This window comes from Pogoniulus pusillus, chromosome 30, assembly GCF_015220805.1.
Source record: "Pogoniulus pusillus isolate bPogPus1 chromosome 30, bPogPus1.pri, whole genome shotgun sequence".
NCBI classification, from domain to species: Eukaryota; Metazoa; Chordata; class Aves; order Piciformes; family Lybiidae; genus Pogoniulus; species Pogoniulus pusillus.
The window spans coordinates 16441670-16457324 of NC_087293.1; the positions used below are offsets into that span (position 1 = coordinate 16441670).

The following is a 15655-nucleotide window of genomic DNA, read 5'->3' on the forward strand; positions in this document are numbered from 1 at the left end:
TGCACGCTGTGCAGCCTGGCAGGCTGTGCTGCCACTCAGTGAGACCTGGCCAGGCTGGAGAGATGGGCAGAGGGGAATCTCAGATAGTTCAACCAGGGCACGTGTAGGGTCAGGCCCTGGGGAGGAGCAACCTCCTGCAGCAGTACAGGTGAAGCAGCTCTGTGGAGAAGGACCTGGGAGTCTTGGTGGACAGCAAGTTGCCCATGGGGCAGCAGTGTGTCCTCATGGCTGGGAAGGTCAGTGGTCTCCTGGGGTGCATTTAGGAGACTGTGAGTGGCAGGTCAAGGGAGGTTCTTCCTCCCCATCTACTCTGCCTTAGTGAGGCCACAGCTGGAATCCTGGGTCCAGTTCTGGACTCCCCAGTTCAAGAGAGACCGAGAACTGCTGAAGAGAGTGCAGAGGAGGCTACAAAGCTGCTGAGGGGCCTGGAGCAGCTCTGGGAGGAGCAAAGGCTGAGAGCCCTGGGGCTGAGAGCCTGCAGAAGAGCAGCCCCAGAGGGCATCTGAGCAATGCTCAGCAAGAGCTGAAGGGTGAGGGCAAGAGACTGGAGCCAAACTGTTGTCAGTGGTGCCCAGGGACAGGACAAGGGTCAGTGGGCACAAACTGGAACCCAGACGGTATCTGATGAGGAGGAGAGTGTCGTTTGGTGTGAGGGTGCTGGAGGCCTGGAGCAGGCTTTGCAGAGAGGTTGTGGAGTCTCCTTCTGTGCAGAGCTTCCAAACCTCCCTGGCCATTGTGACCCTGGGTAAGCTGCTGTGGGTGCCCTGCTTTAGCAGGGATTGGACTGGCTGATCTCCAGGGGGTCCCTTCCAATTCCCACCATGCTGTGATTCTGTCATTTTAGACCATGCTGCAAGCTTTCCTTTGATGTTTCTCCCCTTCTTTGGGGCCATGAAAGCATTTTGTCTGTGATATTCATACTCGGCACAAGTTCTGGGGACTGTGAAATGAATGCCCTCTCTCCAGTGATTCTGTTCAGCCCGTGGGGTGTTTTGGTTTCACAAGCTGTGCATCAGCTGCTCATTTTCCCTCTGAAAGTTCCCTGTGTCATATACAGGATGTAGTTATTGCTTCCTGCATTGGTGCTGTGCTGCTGAGCTGATGGGTTTGAGGTTGTTTCCTGTCATCCACAACACTGATGGTTTGAGATAGGTTTGTAAGTATGGTGACACAGAAGCTGAGAGCTTACTGAATGTGTAAAATCACAGAAGGGTAGGGGTTGGAAGGGACTTCAGGGGCCAGCTACTCCAACCCCCCTGCCACAGGCAGGGATGCCTCTGGACTAGGCTGAATGATCCCAGCAGGCCCTTTGGTTTTGTAACCCATGGTTTTGTGAACCAGGAGCTGCAGAGCTTCTAACAGCTGAGTTCTCAGTTTTTAAAAGTGAATTTGGATTTGTTTGCCAACAGCAACGGAATTTAACTTCATGGTTACCCTTCTCTGGCCTTCCAGGTTTTAACCGGGAGTCAGGAGGAGCCTCTGAGCACTGCGAGTAGAGACGAGGATTCCTCCTCCCAGCCAGGGCCTGTCATGGTGAGTAAGAGGTTTGCAGGCTCTGGTCCTGGGCAGAACAGGCAAAAATCTGAGAAGCAGCAGAGAGTTCACATTCCTGGGTGGGCTTGTTGAATGTAATGGTTGTACTAGGCTAATGCTTTTTCCCTAATGCTATTACAAAGCTCTCTTTTTAATCACTGTGTTAATCAGGCTGCAGGAGAGAAGCCTGTTTCTGAGGTTGTGTTTAGGCATTTGAGTGCTTCTTTGGAAGTTTAGTAACTGTAGCAAGCTGCTGACACCTGAATTCTCTCAGCACTTCACCCTGACTGAGCTCTTTCTTGGCCATTAATGGTTTGCTGTGTGGTGAAGTGGGCAGCAAGTGTCAGTGCTGACCTTTAACTGCAGCATCTCGTTTCTCAGGATGAAGAGACTCAGCACAGCCTTGAATGCATCCAGGCTAATCAGATTTTTCCCAGGAAGCAGCTGATCCGAGAGGATGAGAACCTCCAGGTAACCACAGAATCCCAGAACCATTGGGTCAGACCTTTATTGAGTCCAGCTGTAACCCAGCTCCCACCACCACTGCACCATGTCTGCAGCTGCTTCAACACCTCCAGGGATGGGGACTCCACCGCCTCCCTGGGATGCCTGTTCCAGTGCCTGGCTGCCAGCCTGGAGTGTTCATGGCGTTGTTGTGACCCACATGCAGGACCCAGCACTTGACCTTGTTAGATCTCATCCCACCAAGTGTAGGACCTTTCACTTGGCCTCAGCCCATAGATCCAGCCTGGCCAGGTGCCTTTGTAGAAGCTCTGGCTTTCCAGCAGGTCAGCTCTCCTGCCCAGCTCAGTGTCTGATTGAGCCTGCCCCTGATTCCCTTATCCAGATCATGGAAGATTGTTCTTCTGAGATGCTTTGCCTGCTTTAGGATGAGTTTCATAACATAGAAAGGCAACTCTTTGTTAAAAGCATAAATCAGGAAGCTTTTCAGACTGCTTGCCAAAATGTAAGGTTCTTGTGCTCAGATTTTACATACAAAATTCCCTGCTTTCCCTGACCAAGCACTTACAGCTCTGGAAAAGGAGGAGGAAAGAAGGAATCACTTTAAGCAAAGGCTGCAATTAACCTCTGAACCAACCTCAGCCAAGACTCTTCTTCCTAGCGCTGATAGCTAGGCCGAGTCTCAGCAGTGCTTTGTTCTGTTGTGTGGTGGTGTGTGTGGGTGTGAGTGCTTGCTCACAGGGCACAGATGAGTTTGGGACGTGGGCTCTGAGAGCTTTCCCTTTCCATGCTGCAGGTCCCCTTCATCGAACTGCACGGCGAGAGCACAGAGTACGTCGGGCGGGCAGAGGATGCCATCATTGCACTTTCTAATTACAGACTGCACATCAAATTCAAGGAGTCTGTAGTGAATGTAAGTGTTACTTGTGCTGCTGTGGGCATGCAAGTACTCAGAACTCAATCCAAAGAAGAGGATTTAAGCTAAAAGTGCAGTGATCCTCTAGTGAAAATTGCCTTTGTGATATTCCAACCCCTTTTTCCAGGGAGAAGAGATACATATTTAGAGATCAAAAGATGACTCAGCTCCTCTGAACACCAGGCTTCCTAAGGAGTCTTTCCATCACTCAGCTTCATGTTCTTCTTTCAGCTGGCTCTGCCAGCCATTTGCTTTTCCTAAGCTCTGTGGATACCCAGCAGAGAAATAGATCTTCCAAAGGGCTGCTTGGAGTGGCTAAGTGAGATCATGGAATCCTACAATGGCTTAGGTTGGAAAGGACCTCAAGAGCTCATCTTCTCCAGCCTCCCTGCCATGGCCAGAAACACCTCTCAACTAGACTTGGGTGCTCAAGGCCTCATCCAACTTGGTCTTGAACACCTCCAGGGAGGAAGCATCCACAACCTCCAGGGAGGGGGCAACCCCTTCCCGATTCACCCTCATACTGAAGAACTTCCTCCTCAGCTCCAGTCTAACCCTGTTCTCCCTCAGCTTCAAACCATTCCTTCTTGTCCTGTCTCTAGACGCCTTCATGAAAAGTCCCTCTGCAGCCTTCCTGCAGGATCCCTTCAGGCACTGGCAGGCAGCTCTAAGGTCTCCGTGGAGCCTTCTCTTCTCCAGGCTGCACACCCCCAGCTCCCTCTGCCTGTCCTCACAGCTGAGCTGCTCCAGCCCTTGGATCATCTTTGTAGTCTTCTCTGGACTCTCACCAGCAGCTCTGTCTCCTTATTCTGCTGGGGACAGCAGAGCTGGAGGCAGGATTGGAGGTGAGGTCTCAGAAGAGCAGAGTCAAGGGGCAGAATCCCCTCTCCTGCCCTGCTGCCCACACTCCTCTGGCTGCAGTCCAGGACACAGCTGCCTGCTGGTCTGCATCCAGAAGTCCTCCAGAGAAAGCAGTTTAGAGGCAACTGCTTGCTCTTTAGTAAAGGTGATGGGATCCAGTTACACCTGGATTCCTCTTTGTGTTCTTACCTCTGTTCTCTCTTTGGTTCCAATTCACTAGCTGCCAGAAGGCTGCTTCTGAGAGCCCAGTGTGTAGCACAATGCTGCTGGATCCCTCGCTGCACCTGTGCTTGAGCAGAGCCACGGCTGAAAGCTGATGGTGCTCACGCTGCATGGCTGCAGGAAAGGCCTGGATGTGTACACCTTCTCCATGGCCAAGTTCCTAGATGCCAGCAGTGATAGGAACATGGTGTTTTAAATGCAGAAACAAAGCATCCAGCAGACTGTGCCTAAACTGGGGAGATTATGGCATTGAAAAGTGTTGACTTAGATTGATCCATGGGACAAAACTGCAGACTCAACAGTGGTCTCCTGGTGCACAAGGGAAGTTTGGTTCCCAGGCTGGTCTCTATTGATTGGCTTTCCCTAAGAAAATGTCAGACTCTGCAGCTGCTGAGTGTTTCTGTCTAAACATTTTTCTCCCTGTAAGCTAATTGCATTTATGGGAGGATTAAAATGTTAGTGTAGTCTGTGAAGCTGTGGCCTTGCCTTGTAGCCTCTTCCAAAGAGGAGATTTTGGGCACAGTAAAAAAAGAGTCAGGCTGGCAAGATGAGTCTTGGTGATTCAGTGAGCTTTAATGTGGCTTTCCCTTCTTTGGCCCTTGCAGATGGGACAATGGAGAAATGGTTTGTTTGGGATCTTCCTGGCATCCTTCCTGGCACCTGCAGCACAGTTGTGTGATTCTTTTGTGCTGAGCAGTAGGTCAGGCCTTGCTTTGTTCTCAGCTCCTGCTGCTCCAGTTGTTCACCTTGCATGTTCAGTGTGAGAGAAGGGTGGGGACTAAAGAATGAAACACAGCGTGGTAGGGGATGGAAGGGACCTCTGGGCATCAGCCAGTCCAACCTCCTGCTAAAGCAGGGCACCCACAGCAGCTTGCCCAGCAGCACAGTGCCCAGCTGGGCTTGGAAGCTCTCCAGAGAAGGCTCCACAGCCTGCTCCAGGCCTCCAGCACCCTCATGCCAAAGTAGTATCTCCTGTTCAGACAGAACCTCCTGGGTGCCAGTATGTGCCCCCTGCCCCTTTTCCTGTCTCTGGGCACCACTGACAGGAATCTGCATCCTTTTGCCCTCCACAGATCCTCTATCTCCTGCTGAGCATTGACCAGCTTCCCTCTGGGACTGCTCTTCTCCAGGCTCAACAGCCCCAGGGCTCTCAGCCTTTGCTCCTCAAAGAGATACTTCAGTCCCCTCAGCATCTCTGCAGCCCTGCAGAGATCTGAAGGGGACCTGCAGGCAGGCTGGGGAGGGACTGTTCAAAAGGGCCTGTGGGGACAGGACGAGGGACAAGGGTTTGGAACTGGAGCAGGGGAGATTTGTGTTGGACATCAGGAGGAAGTTCTGCACAGTGAGGGTGGTGAGACACTGGCACAGGCTGCCCAGGGATGTGGCTGAGGCCCTGTCCCTGCAGACATGCCAGCTCAGCCTTGCTGTGTCCTGTGCAGCCTGCTCTGGTTGGAGGTGTCCCTGCTGAGTGCAGAGGGATTAGACAAGATGCCCTTTGAGGGTCCCTGGTGCAATCTGTGAAGCTGTAACAGATGGTTGCAGTAATTAAAAGAATGAAGCAATAACTTTCCCAAAGACAGTGTTTGAAGTGCAGAATGTTGCTGTTGTTCAGATGAGATGATCTGAAAGAGGAGGCAGGGACCGTGGGCTCCAGTGCTCAGGTGCCTCTGCACTGCAGTGTGAGTGGCCTTGGCTAACAAGCTGTGTTTGTTCTTAGAGGAGCAGAAGTGATTGCTTCTCCCTTCCTTTATTTCTGTGGCCATTACTCCATGGCAAGATGCCTGCAGGTACAATTGATGGCTCTTGGAGCAGCTGGCTGACTGCTCAGGGGGCTCTGCCTCCCTCCATGTAGCAGCCTGCACAGCCTCGTGCTGAAAAGGGAAGGTTGTCAGCAGGGAGGAGTGGGGAATGAAGGTAGATAATTGGGCAGAATTTTACTGGGGGAAGAAGAATGGGCAGGAAGGAGATGGAAGATGCAGGAGGATCAGAGGGCAGAGCTTTATGACCAGAAAAGAAAATTAAACAGATTGATGTGAAGGTTGTCCTGAAAGAGCGAAGCAGCAGCTTGTGAGGAGATAGATGGTGAGCTGCATGCAGGCTGTCAGGAGAGGAGAGAATAGCTGCTGAGGAGGGGGCAGAGGGAAAGGGCAGAGAGGAAAGAGTGATTTTGAGAGGAGGAAATTAAAGAGAATGCAGGAATGGAAGAATAATTGGCATGGCAGTGGAGTGCAGGCAGGAGCAGGAGCCAGAACCCGACTCGTGGAGGGAGGCAGCAAGGGGAAGAACTGCTGAAATGAAACAACACCATGGGAGAGAGCATGGGGAGGAGCAGGGAGGACTCTGGAACCCTCACGGTGACAAAGTTTTGCCTTCTGTTCCCGAGGAGCCTCCTCTGCCCCAGCTTGCCCCCAGCACCCCTTGTGCTGTCACTGACATCCCTGGGCAGAGCCTGGCTGTGTCCTCCCTACCCTGCCCTGCACATCTCTAGCACAGCACTGAGGGCAGCCCTCAGGCTCCTCTGCCTACAGCAGATTGGTAGCTCTGTGCTGGATTCTCTCAAACAGTTCCCTGAGGATCTTTAACTGAGGGGCCCAGAACTGGACACAGTAGTCCAGATGTGGCCTCCCCAGGGCAGAGTAGAAGGGCAGGAGAACTTCCCTCGACCTACTAACCACAACCCTTCTAATGCACCCCAGGATGGCATTGTGTGTGCCTCGTGGGCATCCTTCTGTGCAGCAGTTGGTGGCTCTGCAGCTTTTCCAGTCTTCCCACTTCTCTGCAGTCCTGTAGTTCTCTCACCTGTTTTCATGTCATCCCATGAGGTGTTTGGACTCCCCAGCAGTGGGGCTGGGGCTGCTGACCTTCAGAGCTCTTAGACTCAATTTTCTCTGCCTTTGTCTCTCTTTTCAGGCTTTACAGAGTCCTATAATAAACCTTGTGAGGTACCTGCAGCAATGGCAGTAAAATGCTCTCATCTTTTGCCTTGCAGGTTCCATTGCAGCTCATAGAAAGCGTGGAGTGCCGAGATATCTTCCAGCTGCATTTGACTTGCAAAGACTGCAAGGTTATAAGGTAGGAGGGGGGTGCCTGGGGGATGACTTTGCTTCCCATCTGCTATGGTGTATTAAGGAAATGGTTTTTCTCCCTTCATGCATTTGCTTTCCCTGAAAATGTTGTCTTTTGTCTGATGTCACACTTCGAGTGCTGTGTCCAGTTCTGGGCTCCTCAAGTCAAGAGAGATGTTGAGGTGCTGGAAGGTGTTGAGAGAAGGGCAGCAAGGCTGGGGAGGGGCCTGGAGCACAGCCCTGTGAGGAGAGGCTGAGGGAGCTGGGGGTGTGCAGCCTGCAGCAGAGGAGGCTCAGGGCAGAGCTCATTGCTGTCTGCAGCTGCCTGCAGGGAGGCTGTAGCCAGGTGGGGTTGGGTTCTGCTGCCAGGCAGCCAGGGTCAGAACAAGGGGACACAGCCTCAAGCTGTGCCAGGGCAGGTTCAGGCTGAGTGTTAGGAGGAAGTGCCCTGGCTGACTCCAAACTGCTCGTGGCCTGCAGCTTACAGCTGGCCTGGGCTTGTGTCCCAGTGCCAGCAGGACAGCAGCTGATCTTGGTTTTATTGTGAGAGGCATTGTTGTGTCACTGCATTTCCCCTGCCCTAGTCAGTTGCAGGGGACTGCTTCAGTTAGCTGCACAGGGTTAGGTACAGATGCTGGCAGCCACGCTGCTTGGAAGGGGCTTTGATGAAGAGGAGGGGTTTGGTGGGTGAATATTTCAGCTTGTCCAGTTCTGGTGAAACCTCCCAGTGTTTTTAACAGCTCTGAGAGTGCAGCTGCCCTCTTGAAGGACTTAGTAGCCTGCTGGAAGAGAAAATAAGGGGACAAGGTAAAGGCAACTCTGCAACTCACCCCACACCTCCATCATCACGAAGGGCTGCTTGTTTGGCTGTCCTTCAGCAGGCTCCAGAGCCTGCTCCCAGAGTTCCTGAGCTGCAGCTAGTTCCTGCTTTTCTGCTGCAGAAATTAATTTTGATCTATAAGCTTTAATTAACAAGAAAGGAACATTTCTTTTTGATTAAATGTTTGCTGGCAGTACCTTTTGTATAATGAAATGAGCCCCAGTCATAGCTGAGCACTCAGAATGTTTAACAGGCCAGCTGCTTCCTGCAATGCTGCCTTTTGATGAGGCCTGATTTTACTTTAGAAGTAATATTTAGTTTAATTTGAGTCAAATATTTAACTTCCTCTTCACTTGTGGCTCTTGACATTTAAAAAAGTCACCCTTCCTCTCTGCAGTAATTTGTTGTTTCACTCCAATTGTAGAATGCATACAAATTATTTGTATTGATGCCCTTCCTTGTGAATTTCCCTTCACATTTGCATCTGGGAGGAGCAGCACTTGGTGGTGCTGGCAGTTGGAAGACTGAGCTGCCTGGTGTAGAGCCTGCCCAAGATCATGGTTGTGAACAAAGCAGTTTGTGTTTTGTGTCTCATAGATTGACACAATGGTTGGGGTTGGAAGAGACCTTCAGAGTCATCCAATTCCAGGCCCCTGCCATGGGCAGGGACACCTTCCATAGCCCAGTCCCTCATCCAGCCTGGCCTTGAACACTTCCAGAGAGGGAACATCCACAGCCTCCCTGGGCAACCTGTGCCAGTGTCTCACCACCTTCACCACAAAGAATTTTTTCCTACTCTCCAGTCTCAATCTGTCCTCCTCAAGCTTCAATCCATTCCCTCTTGCCCTGTCACTCCCAGCCCTTGTCAGAAGTCCCTCCCCAGCTCTCCTGGAGCCCCTTCAGCTACTGGAAGCCTGCTCTAAGGTCTCCCTGGAGCCTCTTCTTTTCACCTCTCCCATCCTGTCCCCACAGGGGAGCTTCTCCAGCCCTCTGATCATCTCTGTGGCCTCCTTTGGACCCTCTCCAGCAGCTCCATGTCCCTCTTGTGCTGGGGACACCAGAACTGGAGGCAGTGCTGCAGCTGGGGTCTCAGCAGAGGAGAGAATCCCCTCCCTGTGCTGCTGCTCTCCCTGCTGTGGCTGCAGCCAGCACACAGCTGCCTGCTGGGCTGCAAGCACACATCACAAATACACTGACTAGGAGCTGCCTGTTTGCTTCTTGTGGAGGCAGCCATGAAAGAGATAAGAGGGATGAAGTGAAGATAATGCTGGTTATTGGCAGCATTAACTTGAAGGGAATTCAGAAGGAAAATGAGGTCTTTAGGGTGAGATGTATCTTGTCTGTCTGGAGCTATTTAATAGTAAATGATCTGCTCTAAGCTTGTAGCCTGCTCTTGCTTGATAGTCAGTGGTGGGAAATCAGCCCCTCCAGGCTGCAGATCCCCACAGCTATTGAGACACACTGCAGGAGCTGAAGGTGGCTTTTTCCTTCTACCCACTGACTTCTGGCTCTGTGCAGGTAGGGGTGATAAATCCTGCCCTCGGAGAATAATAGAGATGCTATCATCAGCCATGAGTGGAGCAGAACACAGGCTGAGCTGAATGTAAATACTGGTGAATGTTTTATACCTGGGAAAATCTGCCAGAGCAAAATAAATCACTGCTCTCATTGACTGCTGCCCAGCCACTCTGAACCTGCTCCACCCTTTGCTTCCTGAGCCCTTTGGTTCAGGAATTATCTTTGAAAAGGCAAACTGATGTAATCATAATGTACTGCTCTCAAGATGAGTTTCTGCTGTGCAGGGAATGTTTGTGCTTCTTCTTGGTAGTCTGTAATGGTTCCAGAACATTTTTCATGCCTCTCATCGAGGCTGGGAGAGTTGGAGCTGCTCAGCCTGGAGAAGAGAAGGGTCTGGGGAGACCTTAGAGCTGCAGTTCAGTATCTGCAGAGGACCTGCAGGCAGGCTGGGGAGGGACTGCACAGAAGGGCCTGTGGAGATAGGCTGAAGGACAAGGGTTTGGAACTGGAGCAGGGCAGAGGTAGGTTGGAGATCAGGAGGAAGTTCTGCACAGTGAGGGTGGTGAGACACTGGCACAGGCTGCCCAGGGATGTGGCTGAGGCGTGTCCCTGCAGACCTTCAAGCTCAGCCTTGCTGTGTCCCTGTGCAGCCTGCTCTGGTTGGAGGTGTCCCTGCTGGCTGCAGGGGGCTGGGCAAGATGCCCTTGGAGGGTCCCTTCCAGCCTGATGCCATCTGTGAAGCTGTGTTGGAGTCCTCATCACTGGGGCTACTTAAAAGCCATGTGGATGTGGTGCTGAGAGTTGTGGTGCAGTGGCAGTGGCAGTGGCTCAGCAGTGGTGGTGAGGTTGTGAGCTCAGGCAAGTGGTTGGACTTGGTCTCAAAGGGCTCTTTGAGCCTTACCAGTTCTGTGCTCCTCTGCTTCTGTGTTCATTCTCACTCTTTGCTTGCCAGCTGTTTTCCCAGACAGTCTGTCAGGTCTTCCTGCAGATTAACAGCCAGATAGAATCACAGAATGGGTTAGGTTGGAAGGGACCTCAAAGCTCATCCAGTTCCAGCCCCGCTGTGCCATAGGCAGGGACACCTCCCACTAGAACAGGTCACTCAGGGCCTCATGCTGCCTGGCCTTTAACAATCCCAGGGAGGTTGTGGAGCACAGAACCTCCCTGGGCAACCTCTGCCAGTGTCTCACCACCCTACTGCAAAGAACTTCTTCCTTACATCCATTTTCAATCTCCCTCTGCCAGTTTAAACCCATTCCTCCTCCTCCTCCTGTCCTTACAGGACCTTCTCAACAGTCTCTCCCCAGCCCTCCTGTAGGTCCCCTTCAGATACTGGAAGGCCACTCCAAGGTCTCCTGGAAGCCCCAACTCTCTCAGCCTGGCCTCAGAGCAGAGCTGCTGCAGCCCTCTCAGCATCTTGGTGGCCTCCTCTGCACTGGCTCCAGCACTTCCATGTGCTGCTTGTGTTGGGGGCTGCAGAACTGCCCCCAGGACTGCAGGTGGGGTGTGAGGAGAGCAGAGCCAAGGGGCAGAATCCCCTCCCTTGCCCTGTGCCCACACTGCTCTGGCTGCAGCCCAGCACAGGGTTGTGTTTGGGCTGCACTCACACTGCAGGCTCCTGTTGAGCTTTTTGTCAGCCCAGACGCCCAGGTCCTGTTCCTCAGGGCTGCTCTCAGCCATTCCCCACCCAGCCTGGAGCTGTGCTTGGGATTGTGCCCACCCAGGTGCAGGACCTTCCACTTGGCCTTGTTGAATTCCCTGCTGTTTGTCTCTGGGCCAGGTGTCAGTTCTCCACGTTCGAGCAGTGCCAGGACTGGCTGAAGCGGCTGAACAATGCCATCCGCCCGCCCGCCAAGATAGAAGACCTCTTCTCCTTCGCCTACCACGCCTGGTGCATGGAGGTGTATGCCAGCGAGAAGGAGCAGCACGGGGACTTGTGTCGGCCAGGTAGGTGGAGACACCTTCAGGGGCACCACGAACACACTGACTACTAACTGCCTCTTGGCTTGTCATGGAGACACCAGCAGGAGCTACCCGAAAAGAGGAGGAGCAACGAAGAGAGGAGGGATCCAGGGAGGCAGTGTTGTCCCCATCCCTGGATGTGTTTAAAAGCCACATGGCTATGGTGCTGAGGGACATGGTTTAGTGGCAGTGGCACAGCAGTAGTGATGAACTCTGGGTGAGGGACTGGACTTGATCTCAGAGGTCTCTTCCAACCTCAGCAGCTCTGTGGTTGCATGGATTTATTGCCCAGCACTCTAACAGCACAGCCCATCCCAGGTTGGGATGCCAATCAGGAATACAGCACTGCACAACTAATTCTCAAGTGTTAGGAATGTTCTTTCTAGAAAGGTGTGCAGAGCTGGACAGGAGTTGGCACTGAGCACTGCCAACCCAGAGCCAGCCTCACCCTGAGCTGATCCCCAGCAGCGTGGGCAGCAGAGGCAGGGAGGGGATTCTGCCTCTCTGCTCTGCTGAGACCTCACCTGCAGTGCTGGGGCCAGCTCTGGAGCCCCCAACATAAGAAGGACATGGAACTGTTGTTCAGAGTGATCCAGAGGAGGCTATGAAGATGCTCAGAGTGCTGAAGCATCTCTTCTGTGAAGACAGACTGAGAGAGTTGGGAGAAGAGGTTTCAGGGAGGCCTTCCATAAGTATTCAGAGGGGACTACAGTAGAGCTGGAGAGGGACTTTAGACAAAGCCATGGAGTGACAGGACAGAGGAATGGCTCCAGACTGGCAGAAGCTGGATTGAGGTGAGACATTAGGAAGAAGTTCTTCCCCATGAGGATGGAGAGACACTGGAACAGAGAAGCTGTGGAAGCTCCAAGCCTGGAAGTGTTGCAAGCCAGGTTGGCTGGGGCCTTGAGCAGGCTGCTCTAATGGGAGCTGTCCCTGCCCAGTGGCAGAGGGGTCACAACTCATTAAGGTTCTTTCCAACCCAGCCCATTCTGTGATCCTGGAGATAAATTTGCATCTCTGTATGTCTCAGGTCCTGCAAGCCTGCAGGGCTTCCTGAGCTCCAGAAGGCCACTCTGGAACTTAACAGCACTCAGCATCAGGGTTTTTTTTCCCTGTTGGGTGCTTCTCTGCCTCGTGATTTACCCAGGCAGTGATTTAAAGTGACAAGCACCAGGCAGACTCTCAGGATCATTTTATCTGCTCTTACTCACACGCTCATTATTCCATCACATTTCTTAGCTCTGTGAAGCTGGAAATTTGGTGCATTATTCTTGGCTCTGTGTTGACTGAATGCTCTCTAATTCTGCAGCCTCTTTGCCCATCAATATTATTTTTATTGCTATTGTACCTCTCACTTGTGTCTGGGAAATATATGGAGCTCATTCCAATTCCCTTTAATGTATTAACCCAGGGATTGGGGGGAATCTTGTGACTGATACTTGTGTCAAACCATCATTTAGGCTCTTTATCTTCATATCTGCAGCCTGCAGAAGAGAAGGATCCAGGGAGACCGTAGAACTGCCTTCCAGGACCTGAAGGAGGCTACAGGAGAGCTGGGAAGGGACTTCTGACAAGGGCTGTTAGTGACAGGATGAGGGACAGTGGCTTTGAGCTGGAAAAGGGGAGATTGGGAAGAAATTCTTGGCAGTGAGGGCGGTGAGATACTGGCACAGGCTGCACAGGGCCACAGCAAGGCTGAGCTTGAAGGTCTCCAGGGACAGGACCTCAGCCACATCCCTGGGCAGCCTGTGCCAGTGTCTCACCACCCTCATTGTGCAGAACTTCTTCCTGATCTCCAACCCAAATCTCCCCTGCTCCAGTTCCAAACCCTTGCCCCTCAGCCTATCTCCACAGGCCCTTCTGTGCAGTCCCTCCCCAGCCTGCTTGGAGGTCCTCTGCAGATACTGAACTGCAGCTCTAAGGTCTCCCTGGAGCCTTCTCTTCTCCAGGCTGAGCAGCCCCAACTCTCAGCCTGTCTGTGTAGCAGAGCTTCTCCAGTCCTCTGATCATCTTTGTGGCCTCCTCTGGACCCTCTCCAGCAGGTCCATGTCTCTCTTGTGTTGTGTGCCCCAGAGCTGAGGTCTGAGCAGAGCAGAGGGGCAGGATCCCCTCTCCCTCTCTGGGCACGTTGGACGTTTCTGGAAGGCAAGCAGGCAGAGCCATCAGCGCCAGCTGTGGTTCTCCTGGCAAGACGTTCAGAAGGGCGCTGTGGAGCGTGGGGGGGGGGGGTTGGACTGTTTGCTTTGCAGTTTTCAGGCTGTGGTTGCTCCTCTGTGTGGCACAGACCTTGCCTCGGCTGTGATTGTCAGTGTCTCTGCTCCTCCCCGCAGGAGAACATGTAACCTCCAGGTTTAAGAACGAGGTGGAGCGGATGGGCTTCGATATGAATAATGCTTGGAGGATCTCCAACATCAATGAGAAGTACAAGTAAGTCCTGTGGGCTGCTGCTTCACAGCCAGAGAGCATCTCAAAGCACCACTCCTGCTACAGCACATCATCTTCTTTCCAAGGCTTCTTCAGTCCTAGTACAGGACAGTTAGAATTTGGCTTTTCATTGTATTAGAGGGGGAAATGCTTTTAAGGGATTATTGAACGTCTCCTTAGATGCCATCAGTGTTTTGGGCTTAGAAATACCACCTTGTGATGTGCTTGCTGGAGAGCTGCTTGGGGAATTGGTTCTCTTAATAGAAGAAGGGGAGCAAAGAGTGGAGTTTGACCTTCTAGAAACCATTTTGTCATGTGTCTTACTCTCTATGTTATGACAAAGACTTGTATTAAAGTAGAATCAGGTTGGTTTGGAAGAGTCAAAGTTGAGAATCAAAAGAAAACCTTTTCTCTGGCCCTGACAGCCTGGGCAGGTGTGCACTTCTCTAGCTGCTGGAGCAGTGAAGGTGATCCTGTGGTCATGGCTGATAGAATCCTACAGTGTCTTAGGTTGGAAGAAAAAACTGGATGAGGCACTTAGTGCCATGGTCTGGTTGATTGGACAGGGCTGGGTGCTAGGTTGGACTGGATGAGCTTGAAGGTCTCTTCCAACCTGCTTGATACTCTGATCTACTCCAACAACCCTGCCACGGCCTGGGACACCTCTGAGCTGGATTTGGGTGCTCAAGGCCTCCTCCAGCCTGCCCTGGGCAATCCTGGCAGTGAAGCCAGGATCAGCAGAAGGGCAGTTTGCTGGAATGAGCAGGGCTCAGGTTGCTGATACTGCTTATTTGTGCCTGTGTTGTTGCTTACCTTCAACCCTTGGCTCCCCTTTTCTCACAGGCTCTGTGGCAGTTACCCCCAGGAGATCATAGTTCCTGCCTGGATCACGGATAAGGAGCTGGAGAGTGTGGCAAGCTTCCGCTCCTGGAAGCGTATCCCTGCTGTGGTCTACAGGTGAGCCTCTTGCAGGTGGAACAGCTTTCACTGGGCTGTTAAAAGCTGAAGTAAGTTGTAACTGGGAATCTTGGCTTGTGAGGAGAGGTGTGCAGGCTCCTCTGGGCCCCAGGGGGCTCCTCCTGAGCCTGACAGACCTCAGCAGAAGTGTCAAAGGTGTTTTACAATTTCATCGTTATACTTTACTCAAAGAACAGAGAGGTTTGGCCTGCACCTTGCTGTGGTTTTGCTTGTGTGATGTGGTATGAAGTGATGCTGTATGAAGGGCCTGGAGCTGCTGGAGTGGAGTTGTAGAACCAGGATGGGAAGAGGCAGCAAAACCTGGCCCAGCACTGCTGTTCAGCTTCAGAAGGATCCCAAAAGCAGTTTGGAGAGCAGAACCTTGGAACAAAACACAAACTACCCTCAGGGTCAAGATACCAAACAAGAGTGGCAGGGGACCTCCTTTGGAGCGAGTCTAGTGGAGGCTGCAAAGCTGCTGAGGGGCCTGGAGCAGCTCTGTGAGGAGCAAAAGCTGACAGCCCTGGAGTTGCTGAGCAGCCTGAGAGGGAATCTGATCAATGCTCAGCAAGAGCTGAAAGTCAGGGAGCAAGAGGCTGGGGCCAGACTCTTCCCAGTGGTGCCCAAGGACAGGACAAGGGACAACAAAGACAAACTGGTACCCAGGAGGTTCCATCTGAAGAGGACAAGAAAGTTGTTTGGTGTGAGGGTGCTAGAGGCCTGGAGAAGGCTGTCCAGAGAGGCTGCAGAGTCTCCTCTGGAGAAGTTCCAACCCCTCCTGGCCATTGTGACCCTGGGCAAGCTGCTGCATTTGCCCTGCTTTAGCAGGGGCTTGGACTGGCTGATCTCCAGATGTCCTTCCCATCCCCCAGCAGCCTGTGATTCTGTCACCCCTTGCATGAGAAGATGTTCAGA

At 52.4% G+C, this 15655-nt stretch overlaps 1 protein-coding gene across 8 annotated transcripts in view; it reads left to right on the forward strand.

Moving 5' to 3' along the window:
- MTMR3 (myotubularin related protein 3) overlaps positions 1-15655 on the forward strand; it is a 72679-nt gene that overhangs the window by 30772 nt on the left and 26252 nt on the right. For all 8 annotated transcript variants that reach the window (XM_064168885.1, XM_064168887.1, XM_064168888.1 and 5 more), the window contains 7 exons: positions 1453-1533; positions 1915-2004; positions 2792-2908; positions 6984-7066; positions 11178-11344; positions 13690-13786; positions 14627-14740. In XM_064168885.1, coding sequence (XP_064024955.1) covers positions 1453-1533; positions 1915-2004; positions 2792-2908; positions 6984-7066; positions 11178-11344; positions 13690-13786; positions 14627-14740 — 749 coding nt within the window. The remainder of the gene's footprint in view (positions 1-1452; positions 1534-1914; positions 2005-2791; positions 2909-6983; positions 7067-11177; positions 11345-13689; positions 13787-14626; positions 14741-15655) is intronic.